The sequence below is a fragment of the Monodon monoceros genome, unplaced genomic scaffold (assembly GCF_005190385.1).
Source record: "Monodon monoceros isolate NGI ecotype Baffin Bay Population unplaced genomic scaffold, NGI_Narwhal_1 Super_Scaffold_18, whole genome shotgun sequence".
Taxonomy (NCBI): domain Eukaryota; kingdom Metazoa; phylum Chordata; class Mammalia; order Artiodactyla; family Monodontidae; genus Monodon; species Monodon monoceros.
The window spans coordinates 176,343,208-176,366,473 of record NW_021703774.1 but is presented as its reverse complement, the minus strand read 5'-3'; the positions used below and the strand labels follow the sequence as shown (position 1 = coordinate 176,366,473).

The following is a 23,266-nucleotide window of genomic DNA, read 5'->3' as shown; positions in this document are numbered from 1 at the left end:
TATTAAGTGCATTATTATATGTAAATGATATACTGCAAGTAAACACATTTAAATAGTTTGGCGCATAGGTTTAGCTATTAATCTTTATATCTTACCTGTATAAACCATAACACGAGAAATTCATTTGACTCTTCTATGCACAGGTAATTTTCCTCACTATATGAAAAGCTGACAATACTTAGTTTAGAAATTTATTAATGATTTAAAATTATTCACACATATATTCTTTTTTTTGTTATTTTCTATTAAAAATTTTTTTTTATTCACACATACGTATATTCATACAGCAGTCAAGGTACTAAAAATTGAAAACAATACAGTTTTGAGGAATTTTCACTTATTTTCCTCTCCTGGAAATGGGAGTGAGAAAGGCAGAAAACTGAAGATAGGAAAAATCCAGAAGAATATCCTATTAAGCCGAACAAAAAGCTGAAGCACCAAAAAATAATTCCAGGAGAAGTAAACCTTTGGTTACGTTTATAACTACACTCAAGCACAGAGAGTTAAAACGGAGGCAGAAGGCATTCCTGAATTTTCCCCAAGTGACTGCAGTGTAGCTGGTGAGATTTAGGAAGGTGAAACTGTATTTGGTAACCCAATTAAAAGAACTGCATTCTCCAGCTACTTACTGGAAAACCATTCTTAGTATTTTGAAACTTGTCATGACCTGTGCTAATGTTGGCTTTTGTCTTTCTCTTTCCTGAGGAACTATAATCATCTGACAGTTAGCATTCAGCAGCAGGTGGATTTTTTTAATTTTTTTTAAATTTTTTTTTTGCGGTACGCGGGTCTCTCACTGTTGTAGCCTCTCCCGTTGTGGAGCACAGGCTCCGGACGCGCAGGCTCAGCGGCCATGGCTCACGGGCCCAGCCGCTCCGCGGCATGTGGGATCTTCCCGGACCGGGGCACGAACCCGTGTCCCCTGCATCGGCAGGCGGACTCTCAACCACTGCGCCACCAGGGAAGCCCAGCAGGTGTTTTTTGTTTTTTGCTTTTTAAAGCAGGAAACAAGGATCTGGCTACTGTGCCTAATGCTCTTGTATCGGTCTTGGGATTCTAGATTTGCCCCCTGGAGCCCAGGAGTGGTACAGTATACCTGAGAAATAAACTAAATATGTTGAAAAAACCTAAGCCTGTCATACAGAGAAAACTAGCTTTATTATCCCCACAGCTACATATTATGCTATTGAATTTGGGTCAATTATTGGTGTTACAGTCCTTTCTCAGGCTAGGGAAGGGATGATAGATATTAACATCTAAACCAAAGGGCCAAATTTCTAAGGGAAATCAGAGGAAGGAGAGACAAAGGGCTTCCTCCGTGAAGTTTTCTATTTCACCTGAGTGGCAGGCAGGGAGACCAGCAGAGTACACGGGGTGGACTGGTCGCCTCTGTGTACTAAGAACTTATTCAAGAAATAGCTATTGGATACCTATTCTGAGCGAGAGTTATCACTGTCACATGACAGAATCCAAGTTTGGTATTTTCTTAGTGTGACTGAGTGGTCCAATATAGGTCCCTGAATTCTAGGCTGTTTTGTCATCAAGCCCATTATGACTATGAACAAGTTCTTTATTTCAGTTTCTTAATTGGGTGGGTGGGTGGGGGAATTTAATGTTTACTACGTGCAAAATTATACCAGAGGGAATAATGATCAATTTAAAAAAATTCCTCTTTATTCATTTGGACTTTGCCTCCAATAATTATTGTTTTTTTGGTATTTACACCTTTAAACTACAAATAGGATAATGTCCTTCTTGGCCCTTTCGGTATTCAGGCAAAACAAGTTGCCCTGGGTGAGTCTGACCCTGGGCAGCACTGGCTTACCTCAGGACATTTGCTCTGGCCTCACCGATCAGATAACATTCCAAATCTGGCTAAAGCATCTGAATGTGACAAGTCTGCAAGAAGATGTTAATGATGTTTCCACAGGCTAAATCCAATGTCTGTTTTTATCTTACCAGCTTTGTAAAGCACCTCAATTTGCTGTCACCTCTGGGGAGCCCTCCAATCTTTGAAGATCTTGCTAAAATAATATTTTGAAGAAAGTGGCAACAGTCATAAAAGTAAACTACTACTTATTGAGGCAAGTTACACATTTTATAGCTAAGGTAATTGAGGCTTAGAGAAGTATTTCTAAGATAAGTCAGTCTCTTAACCACTAAGTGTTTCCATCAGAATTATCTTAACCGCCGAAATAGCAAGAGCCAACCAATGTAGCACTCACTACCTCGGAAAGAATCTCATCTTTTAGGGGTTCTTCCGGTCATCGCTCCGATGTATATGCAGAGGAGTCACTTTTCTGATTTGAATTTAAAATTTTATGTCACTCCTCTTTAACAGTTTCTTTGTCTTCGAAGCTACCAAATATGTGATTGAATCATCTGTATTTCGTATACAGAATTTTTTTCCTTTCAAATGGTTATTAAAAATAATTTAAGTACGTGAGGCCTCCGCATGGGAAGTTTATCAGAGCAGTTAATTTTCAACTAAGTGTTCAGAGTCAATCAACCTTCAACATATAAAGTTGTAAAATACTCTGCGGCGCAGCATTTAAACACTGACAACTCCTCAGTTAAACATCAGTAAACAAAGTCAATGTCAACACCAAATATCTCGATCAGGTTTTCGCCTCACCCACTGTTGTAATCCTGTGAGGAATATATTCAGGAAATAATTCAAGGCAAAGTGAGAAAACAGGAGTGGTCTCAAGGTCAGGCGAAGAGGGGAAAAACGTATTTAAAGCAAACATCTTCTCAAACACCAGCAACACTGGTGTAGTTTTTAAAAATGCGGTGGTAACCCGACACCTCGCAGTGTTTCCTACTGGGGACACTAGGGCGGTCCCACCCCGCCTGGTCTCGGACCGCCGTCCCGGACCCCCAGGGCAAGGAGGAGCCGGCCAGAAAAGCCACAGCCGCGAAAACAAGTTCGCTCCGCCCGGTCCAGGGCGCGGGGATTCAGCCGTGGGGCGGCTGCGACGTCAGCGCCCAGCGCCCCGGCATGGGCCGTGGGGACCCCAGCCCCACAAAGGGGCACAGACCTCAAATCCCGAAGGCGAAAGACGAGGCGCCAGCCGCCGCCGCCCGTCGCTACCAAGGCCGTCAGCCCCTCCCCCATTCGCCGGGGCGACCCCTGACCTCCCCCGCCCCCGCGGAGACCGAGGCGCTACCGCTCGCGCCGCCCCTCCCCCATCGCCGATCCGGCCCGAGCCCCCGCACCTCCCCCGCTCCGGAGGTCTCAGGTCCCGGAGCCACCGCCTCCGTAGACCGGGCAGCCGCCGCGGGGCTCCCTGGGGGTTGGAGTCCTCGAGGGGACCTTTGTGCGCCTCAGCCGCGGAACGGGGAACTACGACTCCCACAATGCCCTGCTCCCGCTCCCGCGCCACGCCCCCTCACCGTCGGTTTCACGTCACCCCCAGACTACATTTCCCGACAGCCCTCGCGGCTCTCCCGCCCTCCCTCCGGAGACACGAGCCGAACTGGGCGTCAGGTCGGGGAGCCGGTCGGGTTCCCGCTCGCCGCCGCCGCCCCCTCCGCATCGACTCTCCCGCCTCTCCAGTCGCGCTGGTCGCGGGAGCTGCATCGACAACTCAGCTCGGCTGTGGAGCCGCCGGCCAGAGAGTACAGTGCCCGGGACGCGACACACCGAGCCCCTCATCATCTCCAGTCGGGGCGACCCCTCCCGAGTCCGCCCTCGCCCTACGCGGCCGCCGGAGCCCCCGGCCCCGAGCGGCCCCGCGGCCCGGCGCCCGCAGCTCGGCCCCAGCACTCCCGCTGTCGCCGCCCCCCACCCTGAACATGGACTCCGACTCCTGCGCCGCCGCTTTCCACCCGGAGGTGAGTGAGAGCTGCGTCCCGATAGCCCCTAACCGCCTCCACCCCGATCCTATGCTCCCGGAGCCGGACCCCCGCCGGCCGAGCGCCGCCCTCCCCTCCCCCAGCTATCCTTCGTCGCCCCCCGGGTGCCCAACCCCGCCCCCCACTCGGGCCCGCGCCCGGTCTTCCCCGCCCGCCCTCTCCTTGGTGTCCCTTCCGCGGGTGTCCGCGTTCTCCCGGCGCCGCTTCCCTCAGGTTGCCGCGACCACCCCTCCCGGCCTCGCGTAGCCCGGGGACCTGTCTGCGCCCCCGGCCCCTCCCCGCCGGCCTGGCGTACCCTTTCCCCGCCCCCGGGGAGTCAGTCCGAGCTGCCTCCGCCCCGCGCTTCCGCTTCTCGGAGGAATCCCCCACCCCCTCCCGGAGGGGCTCGCGGCCCCCTCGGACGGGGACTCCGTTCCGCGCGCCCCCGCCTTCTCCCCTAATCCCCCGGGCCCAGTGGCCCGCGCCCCGCCCCCTAATTCCCGCTCGGCCCCCGCCCCCTCCGGCTGGGGTGGGGGAGGCTAGTCCTTCGGGGTCCCCACCCCCGCGGCGGCCCGAGCCTTGCTCCCACCCCGGGCACGCTCGAGCCCCCCTCCGGGGCCCTCTCCCCCGAGCTTGACTCGCCCCGCCCCAGCTCCCCCTCCTTCCGGGGATCGGCCCTCGGTTCTCCCGGCCGACCCCCGCCCCGCCGCGGTCCCCTCCCCTTCCCCCTTCCGAGGCCCGCCGAGTCCGGGGTGCGGGTCTGGCCGCGGGCGGGTGGGGGAGGGGAGGCGGCGCCGGTCGGGCTCGTCCGCCGCGCTGCCGCCTCGGGGGCTCGTGGGGCCTGCCAGTACCGGAGCCCGAATCGTGCCCGGCTACTCGCGCCCCCTCCCCCGCGGGATGGGCCCCGCACCTTCCGGGGCCGAGTGTCGGCGGGGGGCGGCTTCCGCGGGAGGGCGGGGAGGGGGCCGCACCGCCATCTGCTTTTCCTACAGGCGGCGGGGCCAGGGCGGCGGGCGCGGTAAGGGGCGGCGCGGCTTCCCCGCCCCGGGCCCGAGGCCCCCGCCGCCTCCCACTCTGCGTCCGTCCCGGCTGCTGACCCACTTCTGCACGTTCCCCGCCGAAATAAAACTTCTCCCCGAGAGTTTGAGGGCCGCGGCCCTTCCACCCGGCCGGAGAGAGGGCGGTCAGTTCTTCCCGGGGAGGGGGCAGGCTCTCCCCCTCGCAGGAAGGGCTGGGCACCGCGCGGACTTCGGCGCTCCGCTGACCTGCGCGGCCCTCAGGGTCCCGGCGGCCGAGGGGTGGGGTCAGAAGTGGTTTGCTAGCACCGAGTTGAGAAAATCAAAAGAAGTGTAGCCCTTGGAAGGAGACCTGCGGGTGGCAGGCCTGGGCCGCGCAGTTTTCCGGGCGCGCTGGGCTGGGGCGGGTCCAGGAGCCCACCGCCTCATTTCCTCCCCCACTTTCACTCTACCGTGGAGCGGGCCCTTAGGCTCTGGAGGTGTTAGCCGAGCTCCTAAGGATGGGCTTGGGGTGGGTGATGAAATGCTTGCAGAAAATCTAAGTGCGCTAGTCGAATGAACCTAAGTGAAACACAGTTGCTTTGCTTAGGAGCAAATAAGAGCTTTTTCTTCTGGAGCTCCTCTCTTCCTCTGGAGGAAATCTGTTCTTGTCGAGGGCGTTTCTTGATTGAATGGGGATGGGACACACAAGCCAAAACTTCTAGTATTTCATCTTTAGCGTGCAAATGGTAGTAGCAGGATTGTTTCTGGTTTATTCTCTGAGTTGGGGAATATTTATTTGGGTGCCTGGCCCCCGGATGTTGAAGCAGTGGAGGGGGACCATCCGGGGAAGTGTTGTCTGGAGGAGAGAGCCTGGTAGGAGGAAGGGGTCCTCCCGCAGCCCTGGCTGGGGAGGGGTCAGGCGAGATTCAGGTCCAGGGTCCCATGTCTGAGTTCTGAATGTTACGGAGTAGTTGACTTTTGAAGTCACTTAAAAGACTTTAGTTACAGCTGCAGCAGGAGCTTATTTTCAAAGTGGAAAATTTGTGGCAAAAAAGGCTCTTGATAGGCCTGTAGAAACTAACAGATAATGTCAAAAAAAAAGCCACATGACTGCTAAGAAATAGACTTTTGTGCAAGCTTTTATCTCCTAACCAGTTTCCCAGTATTCTTGGCATAACATCATAATACCCCCTCTTTCAACTTCTGAAAACAGTGTTATTTCTTGACCCAAACTTCCCTTATGTTGTTCTAGAGTGTCTGTAAATCTAGAGTGTGTTTGTGACTGGCAGCTCCTAAAAGCCCCAGCTTAACTAGTTTTGTTTCTGCGACCCCACCTGTACGTGTCTGCTTTCAAACGCCCTCCCTTTCCTCGCTTGTTAACAGGAGTACTCCCCCAGTTCCAAGAGGCGCAGGACCGTGGAGGATTTCAACAAGTTCTGCACCTTTGTCTTGGCCTATGCAGGCTACATCCCTTATCCAAAGGAGGTAATTTTCAGCACTTTTGACTTCTTGCCGGCAGCAAAACCAGAGTGTTTGACAAGGTGGTGGCTCTGGAAGGGGTTCCCTGGGACAACTTGAGTCAATAGGCAGAAATCTATCTTACAAAGTTGGACCAGCCTGGGAAGTGGTGCAGGCTTGTCTCGAAACAGTTTGATAAACTTTCAAAGTTTGCTTACAAATAATGTTTTTGATATCTGCCTGCTCTTAACGGCCCATACTTATCAGGGGCTTACTATGGCCAGGCGCTCGTTTTTGGCCGTTACAGTGATACGCGGTAGGAGCTATTATTTATCTCCGTTTTATTTTATTTGTTGTTTGTTTATTTTGGCTGCACTGCGCTGTGTGGCTTGCGGGATCATAGTTCCCCCGACCCAGGATCGAACCCGGGCCCCGGCAATGAAAGTGCCGAGTGCTAACCACTGGACCGCCAGGGAATTCCCTATGTATCTCCATTTTTTTTTTTTTTGTGTCTCCATTTTAAAGATGAGGACACTGGGGCACAGAGAGGGAACTCCTTATCCTGGGTCACAGGCTAATCGGTGGTGGAGCCTGGGGTTCAAGCTGATCAGATGGTCAGGCCCAGTCCACCCTGCCCTACCTGGTGGGTGGCTTCCCGGTTGCTATGCACACCACATTGCAGAATCTTCAGGAACTCGTGGCCAAAATCCCATGTAAATGAAGGCATTTTTCTTTTCTTGCTGAGAAATGGGCAGAACTGTGGACCAGCGCTGCCATGGTACGCAAACTTCAGGGGCTTCGTTCATATTATGTAAGGCTAAAGAGAAAGGAATCCAGTATTTCTGGGAGGCCAAACCCAGCACTGGCTTATTGTTTCTGCCACCAGCTAGGTAGATAATGCTTGCATCGTGCCATGCAGAACGTCGCCACTATTTGCAAATAAAAGTGCTTGACTGATCTGAAGGAACCATAGAGTTGAACTCACTGCTTTGGGGCAGTAATTACCTACTTTGACTTTGCAATATTTTGAGACGTCAGAAAATCCTCACAATTATTTTACATTCACTTAATTTAAAAAGTACATCCTTTGGGAGGACAAATTGAGGGGAGATTGTACAATCAGGAAAGATAAGAATGTGAGGGTGTCTTCAGCACTCCTTTCACAGATACGTATTGAGTATCAACTAAGTTCCTGACTCGGGCAGGGGGGAGGGTTGAGCAAGGGCTGGAGGGTCCTCCTTGTGGGTTCATGTTCTAGCTGGAAGGTCACACTAAAGAACTAATGACACTGTTCCTAAAGAATAATGCTGGTGAGAGCTGGGAAGCTCCAGCTTGTGCATCTCCCACGTTTGCAGCCCGACCTGGCCGGGGGCCCTGGGGAGCTCTGCTCTGGGCCAGCTCTTGGTGCTGGGGGCTGTTTGGGATAATCAGAACCCGCCACCTTTGTCTCTGTCCTTTCAGGAACTCCCTTTGAGGAGCAGCCCCAGCCCTGCTAATAGCACTGCTGGTACCATTGACAGTGATGGCTGGGAGGCTGGTTTCAGCGACATCTCGTCCACCGTGCCCTTGCCAGTCTCTGACCGCTGCTTTGGCCACCTGCAGCCCACCCTCCTGCAGAGAGCCAAGCCCAGTAATTTCCTGCTGGACAGAAAGAAGACCGACAAGCTGAAGAAGAAGAAGAAGAGGAAGCGAAGGGACAGTGACGTGCCCGGGAAGGAGGGCTACATGGGGGGTTTGCTGCAGCTGGAAGCTGCCGACCCATATGCAGAGACCCCCACGAGCCCTACCCTGCAGGATATCCCCCAGGCCCCTGGCGACCCTTGTTCGGGCTGGGACTCCGACACTCCTTCCAGTGGATCTTGTGCCACGGTGTCACCGGATCAGGTCAAAGAGATAAAGACTGAAGGCAAACGGACTATCGTCCGGCAGGGCAAGCAGGTGGTGTTCCGGGATGAGGACAGCACTGGCAACGATGAGGACATCATGGTGGATTCAGGTGAGTGGCCCCTGAGGGATGGCGTGCCACGGGCGGGTGGTCAGACGAGGGGATGGTAAGAGGGGTCTCAGCGCGGTCCCTTCCTTGGAGTGTGACAGTGGAGCGTGCCCTACCACCTTCAGGGGAAAAGGTGCAAGAAAGTGGATGCCGAGATGTTTAGGAAGGGGTGATCGCAGCTGAGGACAGCTGAGATTCCAGAACAGACCTCGAAATGTAAAAATAACGCAGCTCGTAAGTAAACACCTCGCAGGTAATTCCTGGTGCCACGTGTTTCAGTGCGCTTTTTGTGCATTTGCTGCATTTTAAGAGGGAAGTATCGCCTTTAAGTGAAACTTGAAATCGGTTTCACCGCAGCTCAGCTGCTCTGTCCTATTGGAGAGCGGCTTTCCTGACGGAGAAGGGTTGTGAGAAGTTTTCTCCCTCCTCTTATGTGGTTCTCTCCTTTCAGACGACGACTCCTGGGACCTCGTCACCTGCTTCTGCATGAAGCCATTTGCTGGCCGCCCCATGATAGAGTGTAATGAGTGCCATACCTGGATTCACCTGTCCTGTGCGAAAATCCGGAAGTCCAACGTTCCGGAAGTGTTTGTCTGCCAAAAGTGCCGGGACTCCAAGTTTGACATCCGCCGTTCCAACCGGTCCCGAATGGGCTCCCGGAAGCTGTTTCTGGACTGACTTCTGGAGAGCAAGCAGACTGTGGGCGAGGAATCGGAAGGGACGATGGGCCTGCTGGCCCTGGTCTTAGTTGAGCACAGAACTCTCAGCTCTGGTGCGGGCAGACCCCTGCCATTCAGGTGCCTAAGCGAAAGGACCAGCTGTCCAAGGTATAAACTGTACATAGCCAGTGACTGAATAAAATCCTCGTTGGCCAAAGCTGCTGCTAGAGCTGTATTCTCTGCAGTGGAGGTGGACTACACACCCAAGCGCAGTGGGTTTGGTCCAGCTGAAGATGAGGGTACGTGGTAGTTGTGAATTCTTACTCTCATTGTTAACAAACTCCCGCCAATTGGAACAAGTGCTAGCTGTTACTCCTGCTTCCGCCGTGTTGGCGAGAGGAGATGTTCAGTTTCCCCGGCCTGTTTATGAACAGCCATACCTGTAAGCTTCTTCTCGAGTGTAAGTCTTTTATCATAGGCGTCTGTACAGCAACCATCAAAGCTGCCCCTCCCTTGGTGGTCCGCCCTCTCCCCTGCCTTGGGGGCTGCCCGCTGGAGTCCTCTGGTCTCACCCTGAGAGGAGCCTGGGGGTGGGCTAGATAGTGACCCCCAGGTTTCCTTCTGTTTGTTAAAAGGGACAGTATGCAGCTGCTTCTCTGTGGAAAGGGGGGTCGGTTCGGGGAGCGGTCAAGGTGGCCCGTGTTCATAACTCAGTTTCCTGTTTTGCACGATGTAAAAAAAACCTGTCTTTTTGCACGAAATAGCCAAAAGTATTGGTATGCTTCTGCCTGGGTTCCCTTTCTCTCCAGTTGGCTTCTGAGGGCCTTGGGGGTGCCCAGCAAGCTGTTTTCAAGCGAGGGGGCACGGCACTCGGATTCTCTCCTTGTCTCTCTCCCTCACTTTTTTCTAGTAGCAGCATTAAAAGTTAGGCAGTCACTGGGGAACCATGTTCCTCTACGTAGTGGGGTAAGGGAAAATTGGGAGGAAGGCCTCTCCCATGGGTTTTTCTTAGTATGCCCCTCATACAGGCTGGCCTGTTGGTTGCATGGGGCAAGGTTAGGACTTCTGAAGCCTTTCTTTTGGTTTGAAGTGGTGAGTGAGTGATACGGTAACATCGGTCTCCAGGAATGTACCACTGAACTGTGCAGAGTTCCTTAGGTCTAAACTAGGACGCTGGACTGGGGAGACCCCTGTGCAGGCCAGCTCTGGAGAAGCCTGGGAGTTTGGAGCCCCTGCAGGCCTTTGCTTGAGGGCAGTGTGGTCCGGGACACTGGTGGTTCTGGGGCTCGAGGGAGAGGGAGGGCTTCAGCTTTCTCTGAAGTTGACATTGCTCTTTAGCAGTTCAAATACTTGTTCTCAAAAATGTTTTTTTTGTTGTTAAAAAAAAAAAGTTTTTTTATAAATCGATGGGTATGTTTTCATAAACATTGTTTCTTATAAAGCGTGAAAAGGGAAGGATGCCCGAGTCAGTCATATTTATTTACATCTAGATGGACTCTCAAAAAAAGGAAGTAGGAAAAAAAAAAAGAAAAAAAAAAGATGGACCCTCAGCCTCTCTGCTGGGGGCTTCTCCACGTGGTCCCCTTGTGCAGGGCCACCAGGTGAACTTGGTCCACATTCTCACACTGAAGCACCAGGGGGGTTGAACTGTAACTGGCTAATCAGAGCCTATATTTTGTCCTAGTATCTTTCATGGTTGACCAGCCAACTGCCTTTTTGTTTTATTTTTAATTCTGTTGCTTCTATTAACACAAAAATAGAGAGAGATAGCTTCTGAAACCCATTTTATTGTGTAGATCCCCAAGGGAGAAGTTCTGCTGTAGAGAAAAATAGTAAGAAGGTGGCTTAGAAACAACCTTCTCCTCAGACAACTGTCTGGCTCTGACTAGGGCAAACGTCCAGGAAAAGCTGGAGAGGAATTTGCCAAAGATCTGCCCCATGACATTGCCTGTCCCGTGTCTTCACCATGAGAGTAGCCAAAGTTTCAAAGTGTTTCTCTCTTTAAAGAAAAAAACAAAACTCCGCAAAGTTTTGAAAGTGTGTTTAAGAATAGGTGTGATTTTAGAGTGGAACTGCCAACCCTGGCAATTGCCGTATTGCTCGTAGAAGATTCAATTCCTGGTGACGCCTCTGGAAGGCATTTGATATTCATCTCCATTTCTGTTTCCTTCATTTCCTTTTTGTTCTTTTGACAGGTTTACCCCTGTGGCTGGTGTCTAAGAAGTCAAGACACCTTGGTTTTTCTGTTAGAGTGAGCTGGGCAGCTGCAATCAGCATTATGCAAATTAGATACGGCCCGTCTAGGGGCTCCTGGTTGGAGGCTAATGGAGTAGGGGGAGGGAAAGTTGTCACCCCAAAAGTAGGCCCCTCCCGTTGGCTTTGGCCAGGCCAGACACTTAACATCGTTTACATGGTTCTGCGTAATTATAAAGCTTATGTGTATAAAGCGAAGCTGTTTCTGTGAAACTGTATATTTTGTAAATAAATATATTGCTACTTTGAGGTTCATGTCTAGCTTCAGGTGTTTCTGTTGAAAGACTGTTCATCACCACCCCCAAACCATGATTAGTGAAGTGAAGACTTGGGAAGTCAGAGTCTGAGTTTGGTTTAGCAGGATGGAAAATGCTCACAGCCCTTAATATACTTTTCTAGTAAATTCTCCAGAAACAAACGGCAGTAGGAATGACAGGAATAGCTTTCACAGTTTCTTCATCCCATTGTGCATTAGCTTAAATCCCAGTGAGTGGTTACCCTGCATTGTAAAAGCTGCCGCCTCCTCAGGTTCTGCAAGCGGGATTAGCATATCCCCCGCCCCCCGCCCCGGGTGCTCCTTCTGCCCTTTACATTTGGGGGTCCCAAGTGGCTGAGCCTGTTCTGTCAATCAGCTGTGTCTGCCTAACTAATCTGGTACCAGCTAGTGGTCAGCTAGTACTTCCTCTTGTGACGTTGGAGCTGCCAAAATGTGTGAATCAACACCTCTTAAAATCTTGAAAATAGTGGCCCAAGTGGGTGGTGAGCCTTGTCCAAGACTGTGGGTGGGTGTGAGGCTCCAAAGCAAGGAGGTGAAGGTGACGGGCTTCAGCGAACCGGGGTGAAACCTGCACCGGCCAGCCCAGTTGGGGGTGTTGGGCCTGAGTTGGGCCCAGAAGCACCCCTTGACGCGGGTCGCGGGCACTGCGCGAGTTGCTGGCCGCGGAGCAGAGGCCGGCTCGCCTTCACTTGCCAGCCTCCTTGCTGGCCCCGCCCCTCCCCTCCCCGCCCCTCCCCTCCCCGCCCCTCCCCGCCCCTCCCGCAGGCCCCTCCTCTCCTACTGGCCGCGCCCCGTTCGCTCCACCTCCACTCGCCAGTCCCGCCCCGTCCCATGACCCCGCCCCTCCTAGTGTCCCTGCCCCTCCCTCAAGCCCCGCCGCCGCCATCTTTGTTAGGGGCAGTCGGGCCTGGTGTCTGGAGATGCCGAAGTCGTGCGCGGCCCGGCAGTGCTGCAACCGCTACAGCAATCGCAGGAAGCAGCTCACCTTCCACCGGTGAGGGGTGGGGGCGCCGGGGGGCGCGAGGGCTCGCCTCGCCCGGGCCGGAGGCCGCGGCCCCCGCCGGAGCCCCAGGCTTGGCGCGCGGGGGGTGGGGACGCCGGGGCCGCTGCCCGGTCCCTGGGAGGCCCGAGGGCGTGCGGCCAAGCCCTTCGCGGAGGGGCGGCGGCCCGGGGACCGGCGAGGTCCCAGCCCGGGAAGCCCGGCCCCGCCTCGGCCGCCTGGGCGCGCGGGGAGACGGTCGGAGAGGCTGAGTAACCTGCCCTCCGGCGCACAGCCTCCCGCCGGTCCGGGGAGCCGCGCGCGGGGGAGGCCGTGGCGGTCCTGGGGCGCGCTCAGCGCTGCGCCCTTGCGGTTACTTGGTGTGCGTCCCCTCCGCGGCCCGGGGACTGTATCTCGTTCTCAGATGCTGCCCGGAACGTAGTAGGTGTTCAGTATTTGCTGCGTGATGAGCGATGCTGACGTCTCTCAGGTGTGCGGTGCTCACATCTCCGGGCCTCATGCCGGGAAGGAAGGGTGGGGAGGAGGAATGAGTACGTTCCAGCGGGTGGGCGCGCGGGGCCGGGACCTAGGGCTCTGCGGGAGCCCCGGGAGGACGGCGGAGCTTTTGGAGTCAGTCCCTGCGCGCCCCGCATGCCGGACCGGCCGAGTGAACGGCCGCCTACCCATCGGTCGAGTGTCGCACGCTTTCTTTTAGGTTCCAGCCACGGCGCCTTCCTCTGCCCTGTTTAGAGCGGGACTCCAAAGGGCTGCCGCTCTCCAGTCTCCACTTCCTCTCCTCCTATTAAGGGTTTTCTTTTTCGAAGTGAATGTGTCTCTTGAGATGTAACACACAGACGGAAAAGTGCACAAATCATGAGCACACAGCCCAACCAGTTTAACAAAGCGAACAGCCCGTGTGACCGCCGTGAATTTAGAACATCACAGCCCCCAGGAGACCCCAACCGCTCCCCCTTCCAGCCCCTCATCCTCCCAGTGCCCAAGGGTAAGGCGGACTGCTTTGGCCTGTCTGGAACCTCACTGAATGGAATCACAGGCGGTACTTTTTCCTGTGCTTTGCTTACATTGTGCCTGTGAGCCCTCCATGTTGCTGGCAGCAGCAGCTCATCCTTTTCATTGCTGCATAGTGTTTTAGGAAGGTGTTTACCAGAATTGACGTGTTCTATAGTTGAAGGGCATTTGGGTGCCTCTCTTCTTTGGCCATTACGGGCACATGGCTCTGCACATTGTTGCTGGGTCTTGCCTTCCAGCACCTGTATCCATAGGTGTCAGTCGGGTATGTACCTGGGGGTGGCGTTGCCTCTGGTTTTCTCCCGTTCCAGTCAGACTCTCACCCCCACCATTCCCACAAATGAGCTCTGTCGTGTCCCCTGTGGCCCCTACGATGCCCCGTGCAGTGGCGCATCCTCATTTGACTTGGTCTCTCTGCAGCCTGTGACGCAACTGACTGCTGACGCCTTGAGACCCCCTCCCACCTGGCTTCTAGGACACCTCTCGGCCTCCTTCTTTGTCACAGTGTCCCTTCTGAGTCCCCTTGGCTGGATCCTGCTCATTTCCAACACCAGACAGACGCTGGAGCACTTCAGGGCTCGGGCCATGCCCCTGCCTTGTCCCTGTCCATGCTCGTTCCCCAGGGTGCCCATCTCAGGCTCATGGCTCTGCCACCCTTACCTGGGCACGGGCCCACAGTGACATCTCCAGACACGCATGCCCACCTGCCACTCGTTCAGCACTCAGACATGTAAAATGCACCTCAAATTTAACATCTGACATAGAAAACCAAGCTGCTGACCCCCCAGAGCTGCCCCTCGCACTCCCCCACAGTCTTAGTACATGAAACTCCCTCCTCTGCTGCACGGCCCACAGGCAAACCTTACTGCCTGGTTTTCACAGTACATCCCAGATCTGCCTGCTCATCACCCCCTCCTGCTGACACCCTGATCCCAGCCACCTGGGGCCCTCCTACAACAGCCAAGGCGGACTCACCTGCCACCCTCTGCCAGAGCCTCTGGGAAAGCCCTCCTGCCCGAGGCGAGGCCCGCAACCCCCTCGCGCCTGCGGGGCCTTCGTGCTTGCTCCTCCTCCTGATGCCGCATGGCTCTCTGTCCCACTTCCTGCAGCCTCTGCTCCGATGTCACCTCTCAGGTGGCCTGCCCCACGTCCTACTCTTTCTTCCTGCACGGTCTGTGTCTGCCTGGTGGACCGGCTGTCTCCCTGTTCTAGAATGTAGGCTCCGTGAGGGCGGGGCTGTCTCTCCCACTCCTGCTTCCCCAGCACCGGAGCCGGAATGGAGGCCCACCTGGTGGCCTACCTGGCAGATGTGGCTCGGGGAGCAGGTTGCTTGGGCTCTTTGGCCACGTTTACGGTCTCAGGATGCCGCCTGCAGCCGCGACGGCAAAGTAGATGTGGTTTAACAGAACGAGGCTACTGACGTTTCCAGGCTGTCCAGTAAAATGCCGTGTGGGGATGTGAAAGGCCCCTGGGACCCTGAAGTGCTGCTGCGTTCAGTGCCGTGAATCCCTCGCGCCTCCTTGCTGTGCCCCCAGGTTCCCGTTCAGCCGCCCGGAGCTGCTGAAGGAATGGGTGCTGAACATCGGCCGGGGCGACTTCGAGCCCAAGCAGCACACGGTCATCTGCTCCGAGCACTTCCGGCCCGAGTGCTTCAGCGCCTTTGGGAACCGCAAGAACCTGAAGCACAACGCGGTGCCCACGGTGTTCGCCTTCCAGGGCCCCCCACAGGTGCGCGCGGCCGCGGGGCCCCGGCGGTGGGTTGCGCGCAGGGCACAGGTGGCGTTTGCGGGGAGAGCAGAGGCCGAGGACTGCAGCCAGGGCAGTGCTGGCAGGCCTCGGCGTCTGGAGCCCAGCAGGCCCTGCCCTGCGCTTTAGGGAAGTCGCAATTTAAAGCTGTTTTGAAAATAAGTCGCGCTTCGCGGCAGATGCCGTGGAAGCAGCTGATGGCCGGGGGTGCCGAGAGCTCCGTCCTTCCGTGGGCTCGAGGGCGGCGGAGACCTTCCTGGCCGCGCCACACTCAGACCTCGTCCGCCTCTTGCTCGTTGCCAGCCCGGGCTCGGGGGCCTGTGGCCGAGGACCTGCCACCCGCCAGGTCCCCGTTAAGGTCCTCCCGTGGCTGCTCCGCGCCGGCTCGGAGCCCTGTCCGGGGCGCCGGAGGACGATGCAGGCGGAGCGCTGGTGGGGACGGGGACGCGGGGCAGAGGCTGGCGGTGGCAGGGGTTTGGGCGCACTCAGCGGCGGCGGCGGCTCAGGCTGGTCGGAGGGCGCCGGGGCCGGTTGGTGACGGGCGTGGACAGGTGGTAGGTTTCTGGGTGAGGCCCGTGGGCAGGGACATGGCTTTGGAAGGTCCCCCTGGCTGGCAGCTGGTTCGGAGTTCACTGTGGCCTCGCAGGTGAGGGCAGTCACAGGGGCCTGAGCCAAAGGTGGGTGCTGCGATGAGAGGGGGATGGAGCGGGCCGACTCTGCAGCCCTGGTGGGCTGAGAGGGAGGTGGTCCGGGAGAGCAAGGCTCTGGGCCCCCGGGGACCGGGGGTCCCAGATTCCCTGAGGAAACAGTCCTGTGCACGTTGAGTTTGGCTTCCCGATGGGACGCGGAGGAGGACGTGTCTGGTGGGGCAGGATGTGCGGGTTTGGCTCAGGAGGGCTCACGGCAGGACAGTTGAAGCTCGAAGCTGTGAGGGGATCATAGCGAATCATAGTAAACCCTTGCCGTACACCCAGTCTCAGAGGGAGGGCCCGAGCTGGGCGCCCACTGGAGCCGGGGAGGCAGAGTAGCAGTAGAACACACACGAGGCCCGAAGGTACCGTGTTGGTTTGTTTTTATTGGGAACGAGAGGGAGGGAGCTGATGGGAACCCTGAGTTCTAGGGTGCAGGGAAAGGCAGGCGCGGCCGTCTGCCACTTGCCAGCAAACACGCCCGGAGCGCCCTGCCCTCGATCTTCCCTTTGCCCGGTCTCTTGGCCTCCCCCTCCCCAAGTCCAGGCTCCCAGTGCCTGTAGGAGCCCCCGCTGCTGTCCTTCCTGTCCTGCCCCTCGCTCTCTCTGGCACCTGTGAGCACCTGCCCCAGTGGAGGCTCCATGCGGGCCGGGCTCTGCTCCGCAGCTTTTATTGCCAACGTCCAGAACGTTGCCCGGCACCGAGTAGGTGCTTAATGCACGAGTTTTGGGTTTTTTCTTTTAAACATGGAAGGCCTTTCATTTTATATGCACATTGCCTTGTGGTAAGAACGCTTGACATGAGATCTGTTCTCTTAACACTTTGAAGTGCACAACAGTATCGTTGACTGTAGGCACAGGCGTCGCACGCACCACGGGGCTCTAGGACTTACTCATTTTGCTGACCTGAAACTTATGTCCGCTGTTTAGGAACCCCACACCCCATCCCATTCAATCAGTGTGCTTACTGTCACGCATCTGTGGTAAACTGCTCGCCCTGAAGTCAGCGATTACAGGTTAACAGCTGGGGGGGGCGTCGGTGGCCCTGCTCCTTGGCGCCTCCGGTGCCTAGGGGTGGGGAGAGTTGTTTCTGGCGCCCGCGGCCCCAGCTCAGCTCTGATGAGGTCTGGGGGCTGCAGGCTCTGAGCTGGATGTTTCCCACTATGTGGCTGCCACTCTGAGTCACCTACTGTGCACCTTGAAGAGTGCCAGGCCCTGGGGCAACACGTACAAATCAGACAGGTCCCTGGCTTCACCGGGCCTCTGACCCGAGATTAGGAACACCTTCGGAGAAGGAAGGGAGCCGGGGATGGTGAGAGGAGAGCTGGGCTGGGTTCAGGGCGCAGTTTACTTGAGCCTCAGCCGGCGGAGCGTGAGGACAAAGACGCACGAGGCCTGGCGCGGGCTCTCGGGGCGCGGACCTCCTGCCCGTACCCCGGGGCCCGTCTGCAGCAGCTCCGTGTCTTTTGCAGCTGGTGAGGGAGAACACAGACCCTGCCGGCCCGAGTGGAGATGCTGCCTCTGAGAAGGGAAAGGTGAGTCTGCCCTGCTGGTCACCGAGCGCTCGGACTGAGCCGCTGCACCTGCCCTCCAGGCTGGCCTGCTGGGTTTGGATTCTCTCGTTTCCTAGAAAAGGGAAAGCCAAAGCCTTCCGTGCCGCCTTCTTCCTGTTCAATATCAAGCAGTGGCAGCTGGTCACGTCTGGCTTCTGCTCCGTGTCTAAGGGTCTGACCCCAGGCCGTGGAGGAGGCTGGCTGTTCTGCAGGCGCCCCGGCTGCCCCCGGGTGGTGTGCGGGGACCACTGGCGGGACAGACAAGTAACAGCTGGGGAGGATCCGCTTCTGCGTCAGTCAGTGGCCTCCTCTGCCCTGTCGTTCCCAGGTCCTCCCTGAGACGGGGGCCGGGGAGGGTGGCCCAGGGAGGAAGGTGGACACGACGCTCGAAGCGCCGCAGCTGCCCCCGGACGGTGGAGGCCCCGGAGCACAGGTGAGGCCGGGCCAGGTGCGAAGGCAGCGCGTGGCTGGTCTCAGCTCGAGGGGGTTTGCTTCAAACAGAAGGAAGAAAACGTGCCTGAACCAGAGCACCACGACGTGTAGCCTGGATTCAGACCTCACCCGTGAACTTAGCTGCGACTGGGCAGCTCTGGGCTTCGGGAGGGCTTGGGGAAGTGCGTCCTGCCGCCCTGGCCGCTGCTTGTCTCTCACTGACCTCTGTCCTCAGGTCCCGCTACACAGACCGGAAGCCACTGGGGTCCCTGGTCAGCCGGCCAGCCCCACGCAGCCGTCCGATCACAGCTACGCCCTTTTGGACTTAGACGCTCTGAAGAAAAAACTCTTCCTGACGCTAAAGGAAAATGAAAAGCTCCGCAGGCGCCTGAAGGCCCAGAGGCTGGTGATGAGGAAGATGTCCAGTCGCCTGCGTGCCTGCGGCGTGGGGCAGCCGGGACTCCAGGCCAGGCTGTGGCCGGGGCAGCAGAGCTGAGCCCGCCAGATGGGCCTTCTCCGCGGAGCGGCCGGGAGGAGGGGCAGTGGTCTCAGGGGCTCTGGCCGTGGGCGGACCTTTCAGTCCTGCCCTGACATTCGCCGGGTTCCACCTATTGTGAACTGTAGTAGCCTCAGGCTGGGAGGGGCGGGGCCGTGAGCACAAGCTGGGCGAGCATCCTTGGAACCAACAGCCTGAGCAGCCATCTTGGGCCAGTGTGGCTGACCCTCCCCAAAGGGGAGGAAACGCGTTTCCTTGAGGGGCAGCTGGGCCCAGGGGGGCCGTAGGGCGCTGGCACTCTCCAAGGCAGCGAGTGGCCCCCTGTCGCCTGGACGGCCGGCTCTCTAAGTGGCTGAGGCTGGCTTCTGCCCTGGGAGCGCCTCCCTGCCCGGCCAGGTGTGAGTGAGCAACGTAATAAAGTGTCTTCCTACATCGCGCTGCGCGTTTCCTCCTTTATTTAAGAACAAGGGAGCGCTGGCTTGAGGTTCCCTCTCCTGCCGTGCCTGGCTGCTTCTGACACTGCCTGCCTGTTTCCTGTTGAAGAGCCAGCAGGGCGTGACCAGCTCTGACTACCAAAAAAAAGGTGCCTTTAAAGAAAACAGGAATCCTGGCCTATGTGATCTCCTAACTTGGACTCTGTTTCTCAGGCAAATGTGTGACACAGAAAACTGATCCCCGTGGTTCAAACCATGGTTTGAACGTAGGCATAAAGGGCGGCACGAGGCTTGTGAGGAGGGGGCACATCCCTCATTTCGCTCACTCCTGACGCGAACACAGACGCTCCGAAACACTGCCCCTGGCTTTCAGGAAAGGTTTATTGTGGTAAGAGAGTGTCCCCTGTACAGTGACCCGCCCGCCGGGCAGGGACACAGGCTGCGGCCGAGGTCGCACTCCGCTAACGCGACAGTTATTGCATGATGTACATTCAGAGCGGCAGCTCGCAGGAAACCTTTTTAAAGTGGAGATAGGTAAATAGTACAGAACTGGACAACCTGAACTGAGTTTTAAAAGTGGAGGAAGGGGGTTATGAGTGATTTCTCCGGTACCAACGTCAGGAGTGAAGCCTGATTTTGACAGTAGCTGCGGAGAGGCTGTCAGAACCACCACCAGCCAGGGCTCTGCTCCTCCGGTAACTGTTCACAGGCCAGGCTGTGCAGGAGGCTCCTGGTCCTGAAATGTTATGCATCCACAAAAGAGGCAAGTGAAGGAGGGGGGTCCTGGGAGCAGACACCCAAAAAGGGGTCCCGGTGAGGAAGAGCTGGACTGGCCAGGCGTGGGAGCAGCTGCGCCGCCTCCTGGCGGCGAGCAGGAGCGGCGCCCGCCGGAGCCCTGCGTCCCCTTCTCCTCCTGAACCCCGCGCTCTAGTGGGGCTGAGCTGTGTGGGGCGGGGCGGGAGGCATCGCGTTTTCCCGCGAGGACACGGGTGGCTCCTGGGACCTGGAGTTCCACCCTCTGTCCCAAGCCAGGTGCCAGTGGAATGGCTTCAGTCCTGGGAGGGGAAAAAAAGAGACTAATTTCCAAAATCATTTGTTCTCAGATAAAAAGCAGATTTATAAACCCACACAATCCTCTCCAGATTCACTTAGTGATATTTCAGCAGGAAAAGGTGGTTCTCAGGAAGCTGACCGAACAGGTGCTCACTTGATTTGGAGATTCTGCTCGTGGGGACTCCTTCCTTCCATTTCGTTTTCCACGTTCAGTGTGGATTTCAGGAAAAGTAGTTCACAGTCCTATGCGTGAGGGCGAGGTGTTCATAAGTACCTCACGGCAGACCAAGAGCTACTGGGGGGTTGCAGCCGGCACACGTGCTGAGGAACCTGGGGAGGGACCTTGGAGGCTCCAGGGGCCCAGGGCCCTTCCTGGCAGGACATGATCCTTGGGAACAGACACGGGCCGTGCTGTGGTTCCGGTCCAGGTGGGGCTGCCTCAGTCCTACCGACAGCACCCGGAAAGCGGGGTGCCTGCGGGTCCCTTCACATAATTGATACAGTGCCACCTTCTACAGAAATACAAAATCAACACATCTAACGTCTGGAGTTTTTTCCTGTTTCCAAATTTGTAGACTCCCAGGGAAAGGTTTTTTTGTAGCCTCGTTTAAATCTGGTTTCTCAAGCAGTTTATCCATCGGTATCAATTCTGTGAGCTGTAAAAGAAAAGACAAACTCAGGGCGTCCGAAGGCAACTGCTTCCACGCCTTCTTTCCACTTCGGGGGTTTGGCCATCACCAGACCAGAGGCTGCCGGCCTGCAGCTGAGCGGAGTACAAGCTGCTGACAATCGCCTGGTTCAGCACGCAAACGAGCAGCTGCGTCTGCTTCCCACGCAGCCGCCAGAGCTGCAGTTTCCAAGCACAGAGCTCACTCTAATTCCACCTGGGAGAGGGCTGACCCCTCCCTCGGGGCGTCGCTTCCCGGCTCCGAGCAGGTCGCGAGGCCCAAGCCTGCTGCTCCCCGGCAGAGGACAGGGGGAAGGCGCTTGTCGCCCCTCACTCGGAGCCCCCCGAGGGCCTCCCGAGGCCCGGGCACAGGGCGGGTGACGGCCAGGGGCAGCTACTCACACTGCTTTGGTATCCGGAGCGTCTCGCTGTCGAGCGCCATCACCTGATGCAGGACACCTCGGAACTGGTAAAGCACTTTCAGGTTCTTCTCTTCGCCCACACACGGGTCATAGAACCCAGGCAGCCCGGCCTGTAACGAGCAGACAGAGCAGACAGATTCTCACTCGAGGCGGTGGTTTAAAGCCCAGCAGCGCTGCCGTCTGCCGCCAGCTGGAGGAGCAGCGTGGAAGGGCCTGGACTTGCCCTCGGGAGCGGCCCACAGAAGATGCAAACTTGGGAGCTTGAGGAAAAGAAATGAGAATTTCAAAAAGCTGCCTGTTGGGCTTCCCTGGTGGCGCAGTGGTTGAGAGTCCACGTGCCGATGCAGGGGACTCGGGTTCGTGCCCTGGTCCGGGAAGATCCCACATGCCGCGGAGCGGCTGGGCCCGTGAGCCATGGCCGCTGAGCCTGCGCGTCCGGAGCCTGTGCTCTGCGGCGGGAGAGGCCACAACGGTGAGAGGCCCGCGTACCGCAAAAAAAAAAGAAAAAAAAAAGCTGCCTGTTGAGTCCTAGACGTCGCCCTCCCAATAGGCCCCTTCTGCCACACTAACGGCACCTCTGTCTTCACAGAAGCCCCGCCGAGGTGGGGGGGCTAGCAGCCTGTTCAGGGAACGAGGGCTCTTTGGCCTGAGCTCCTCTGCGCTGTAACTCGCCTCCATCACCCACGCCCCGGGCCCCACCGCGAGCCTCGAACGTGCTACGGGCGACCTCACGCTCCTTCTGGAACGAGGCAAGGCATAAGCAGAGTGTGTGCTCCTGGGGGCAGGAGGTATGCTTTGCTTGCTGGTGTACCTGGCGCACGGTAGGGGCTCAATGATACCTGGCAACGAACAGATGAACAGATGGAAGTCAAAGGCTCCAGTGTGGCTGTAACTTGGGTGCTGGGCAGCACCCGGCAGTGAGTGTGGCAGCACGCGAGGTTCTGCTACAGTGAAACGGCCCCTTTGAGGGGCTGCCGTCCGTCCCTCTTCCCCAGACGCCCTTCCTGCCTGAACCCCGGGGCCCCCGAGCGCCCACCTTGGAGGCCTCCGTGAGGATGAGCTTGGAGTCCTTCACCAGGCACTGCAGGGGCACAGTCACGTCAATCACCTTCACCTTCTCGCTCTTCTTGCTCTTGTCGTTGACAAATTTCCCGTACCAGGCGTTGACGATGATGAGCCCTGAGGACGGGCCCGGTCAGGGGGGGCGGCCGTGGCGGGCGGCCCCTGTGCGGCCGGGCTGCAGGGACCACACGCTCCTGTGAGACCCCAGCGCCCACCCCGTCCCCGAAGAGGCCAGGCCTCCTTACCCATTCTGGACTCTTCGGCCTCGATTATTCTTCGGACAGATTCCTGCATCAGCTGAACCTGCAAAGAACAAGGATGCCACCCTCAGGGCCTCCCTGGGCTCCACCTCTGTTGAGAGCCACGGCTGCGTGCCCAGTGCCTGCCCCATCCACTGTCCGTTTCTCCTGGACATCACTGCTATCATAGGTCATGGAAAAACAATTCACTCAAAGGGAAGGAAGAGGACAATCCCCACCACTTAAAAAAACCCTCTTACGGGACTTCCCTGGTGGGGCAGTGGTGAAGAACCCGCCTGCCAATGCAGGCGACACGGGTTCCAGCCCTGGTCCGGGAAGATCCCACACGCCACGGAGCAACTAAGCCCGTGTGCCACAACTACTGAAGCCCGTGCACCACAACTACTGAGCCCGCAAGCCACAACTACTGAAGCCTGCGTGCCCAGAGCCCGTGCTCTGCAACAAGAGAAGCCACGGCAGTGAGAAGCTCGTGCACCACAACGAAGAGCAGCCCTCGCTCTCTGCAACTAGAGAAAGCCGGCGTGCAGCAACCAAGACCCAATGCAGCCAAAAATAAAGACTAAATGACCAAGGAAGTTGTTGGGGAAGAAAAGCCTGAGACCTGAGGCCCCTGAGACCAGCATACAGGGTGTGAAGCACTTCCCCCCACAGCCCTGGCTTAAGAAGCATGGGCTTGAAAAGAGCGGCCTGTGCCCTGCACGACAGGCAGAACAGTCCCAGAAGCCACGGAGCAAAGGACCTGCAGGGTGATGGTGATGCAGCACTTACAGCAGCTTCTGCCTCTTGTTTCTTCTGCAGGATGTCGGTGGCTGTGCTTTCCCTTTGCTTCTCCAGCTCCCTAATGCGAGAAAAAGAAGCCGCACGCGAGGAGCGCGGCGTTAGCGGCAGGGAGACAACAGGGCCCCTGGCTCGGCCTGCGCCTGCAAACAGCCTGTGATCTTACTGAGCTCCCCGTTCTAGAACTTCAAAC

At 56.9% G+C, this 23,266-nt stretch overlaps 3 protein-coding genes across 7 annotated transcripts in view; 2 read left to right on the top strand and 1 right to left on the bottom strand.

Annotated features, from left to right (window-relative positions):
• The first annotated feature begins 3,257 nt into the window (after positions 1 to 3,257).
• On the top strand, positions 3,258 to 11,443 carry PHF13 (PHD finger protein 13). The gene is made up of 4 exons (XM_029230928.1): positions 3,258 to 3,837; positions 6,219 to 6,320; positions 7,755 to 8,289; positions 8,738 to 11,443. Exons 1-4 carry the CDS (start codon positions 3,361 to 3,363, stop codon positions 8,962 to 8,964), a joined length of 1,341 nt encoding a protein of 446 aa, XP_029086761.1. The 5' UTR covers positions 3,258 to 3,360; the 3' UTR covers positions 8,965 to 11,443.
• Positions 11,444 to 12,360: 917 nt separating this feature from the next.
• THAP3 (THAP domain containing 3) lies at positions 12,361 to 18,993 on the top strand. Of its 4 annotated transcripts, XM_029230538.1 has the most exons (6): positions 12,362 to 12,469; positions 12,879 to 12,944; positions 15,019 to 15,211; positions 17,390 to 17,452; positions 17,799 to 17,903; positions 18,138 to 18,986. In XM_029230538.1, the coding sequence occupies exons 2-6, from the start codon at positions 12,928 to 12,930 to the stop codon at positions 18,396 to 18,398; spliced, it is 639 nt and encodes a 212-aa protein (XP_029086371.1). In that variant the 5' UTR covers positions 12,362 to 12,469; positions 12,879 to 12,927; the 3' UTR covers positions 18,399 to 18,986. The 4 variants fall into 4 exon arrangements, with proteins under 4 accessions (XP_029086370.1, XP_029086368.1, XP_029086371.1 ...); XM_029230537.1 differs by lacking the exon at positions 12,879 to 12,944 and having other exon boundaries at positions 12,361 to 12,469; positions 18,138 to 18,987; XM_029230539.1 differs by lacking the exon at positions 12,362 to 12,469 and having other exon boundaries at positions 12,634 to 12,944.
• Positions 18,994 to 20,442: 1,449 nt separating this feature from the next.
• DNAJC11 (DnaJ heat shock protein family (Hsp40) member C11) overlaps positions 20,443 to 23,266 on the bottom strand; it is a 69,696-nt gene continuing 66,872 nt past the window's right edge. The window contains exons 12-16 of one of the 2 annotated variants that reach the window (XM_029228793.1): positions 23,065 to 23,134; positions 22,282 to 22,339; positions 22,011 to 22,153; positions 20,955 to 21,084; positions 20,443 to 20,541 (exon numbers count right to left, since the gene is read on the bottom strand). In XM_029228793.1, coding sequence (XP_029084626.1) covers positions 20,516 to 20,541; positions 20,955 to 21,084; positions 22,011 to 22,153; positions 22,282 to 22,339; positions 23,065 to 23,134 — 427 coding nt within the window. In that variant the 3' untranslated portion in view covers positions 20,443 to 20,515. Of the gene's footprint in view, positions 20,542 to 20,954; positions 22,154 to 22,281; positions 22,340 to 23,064; positions 23,135 to 23,266 lie in introns of both variants that reach the window. The other variant, XR_003794460.1, reaches the window with a different exon arrangement.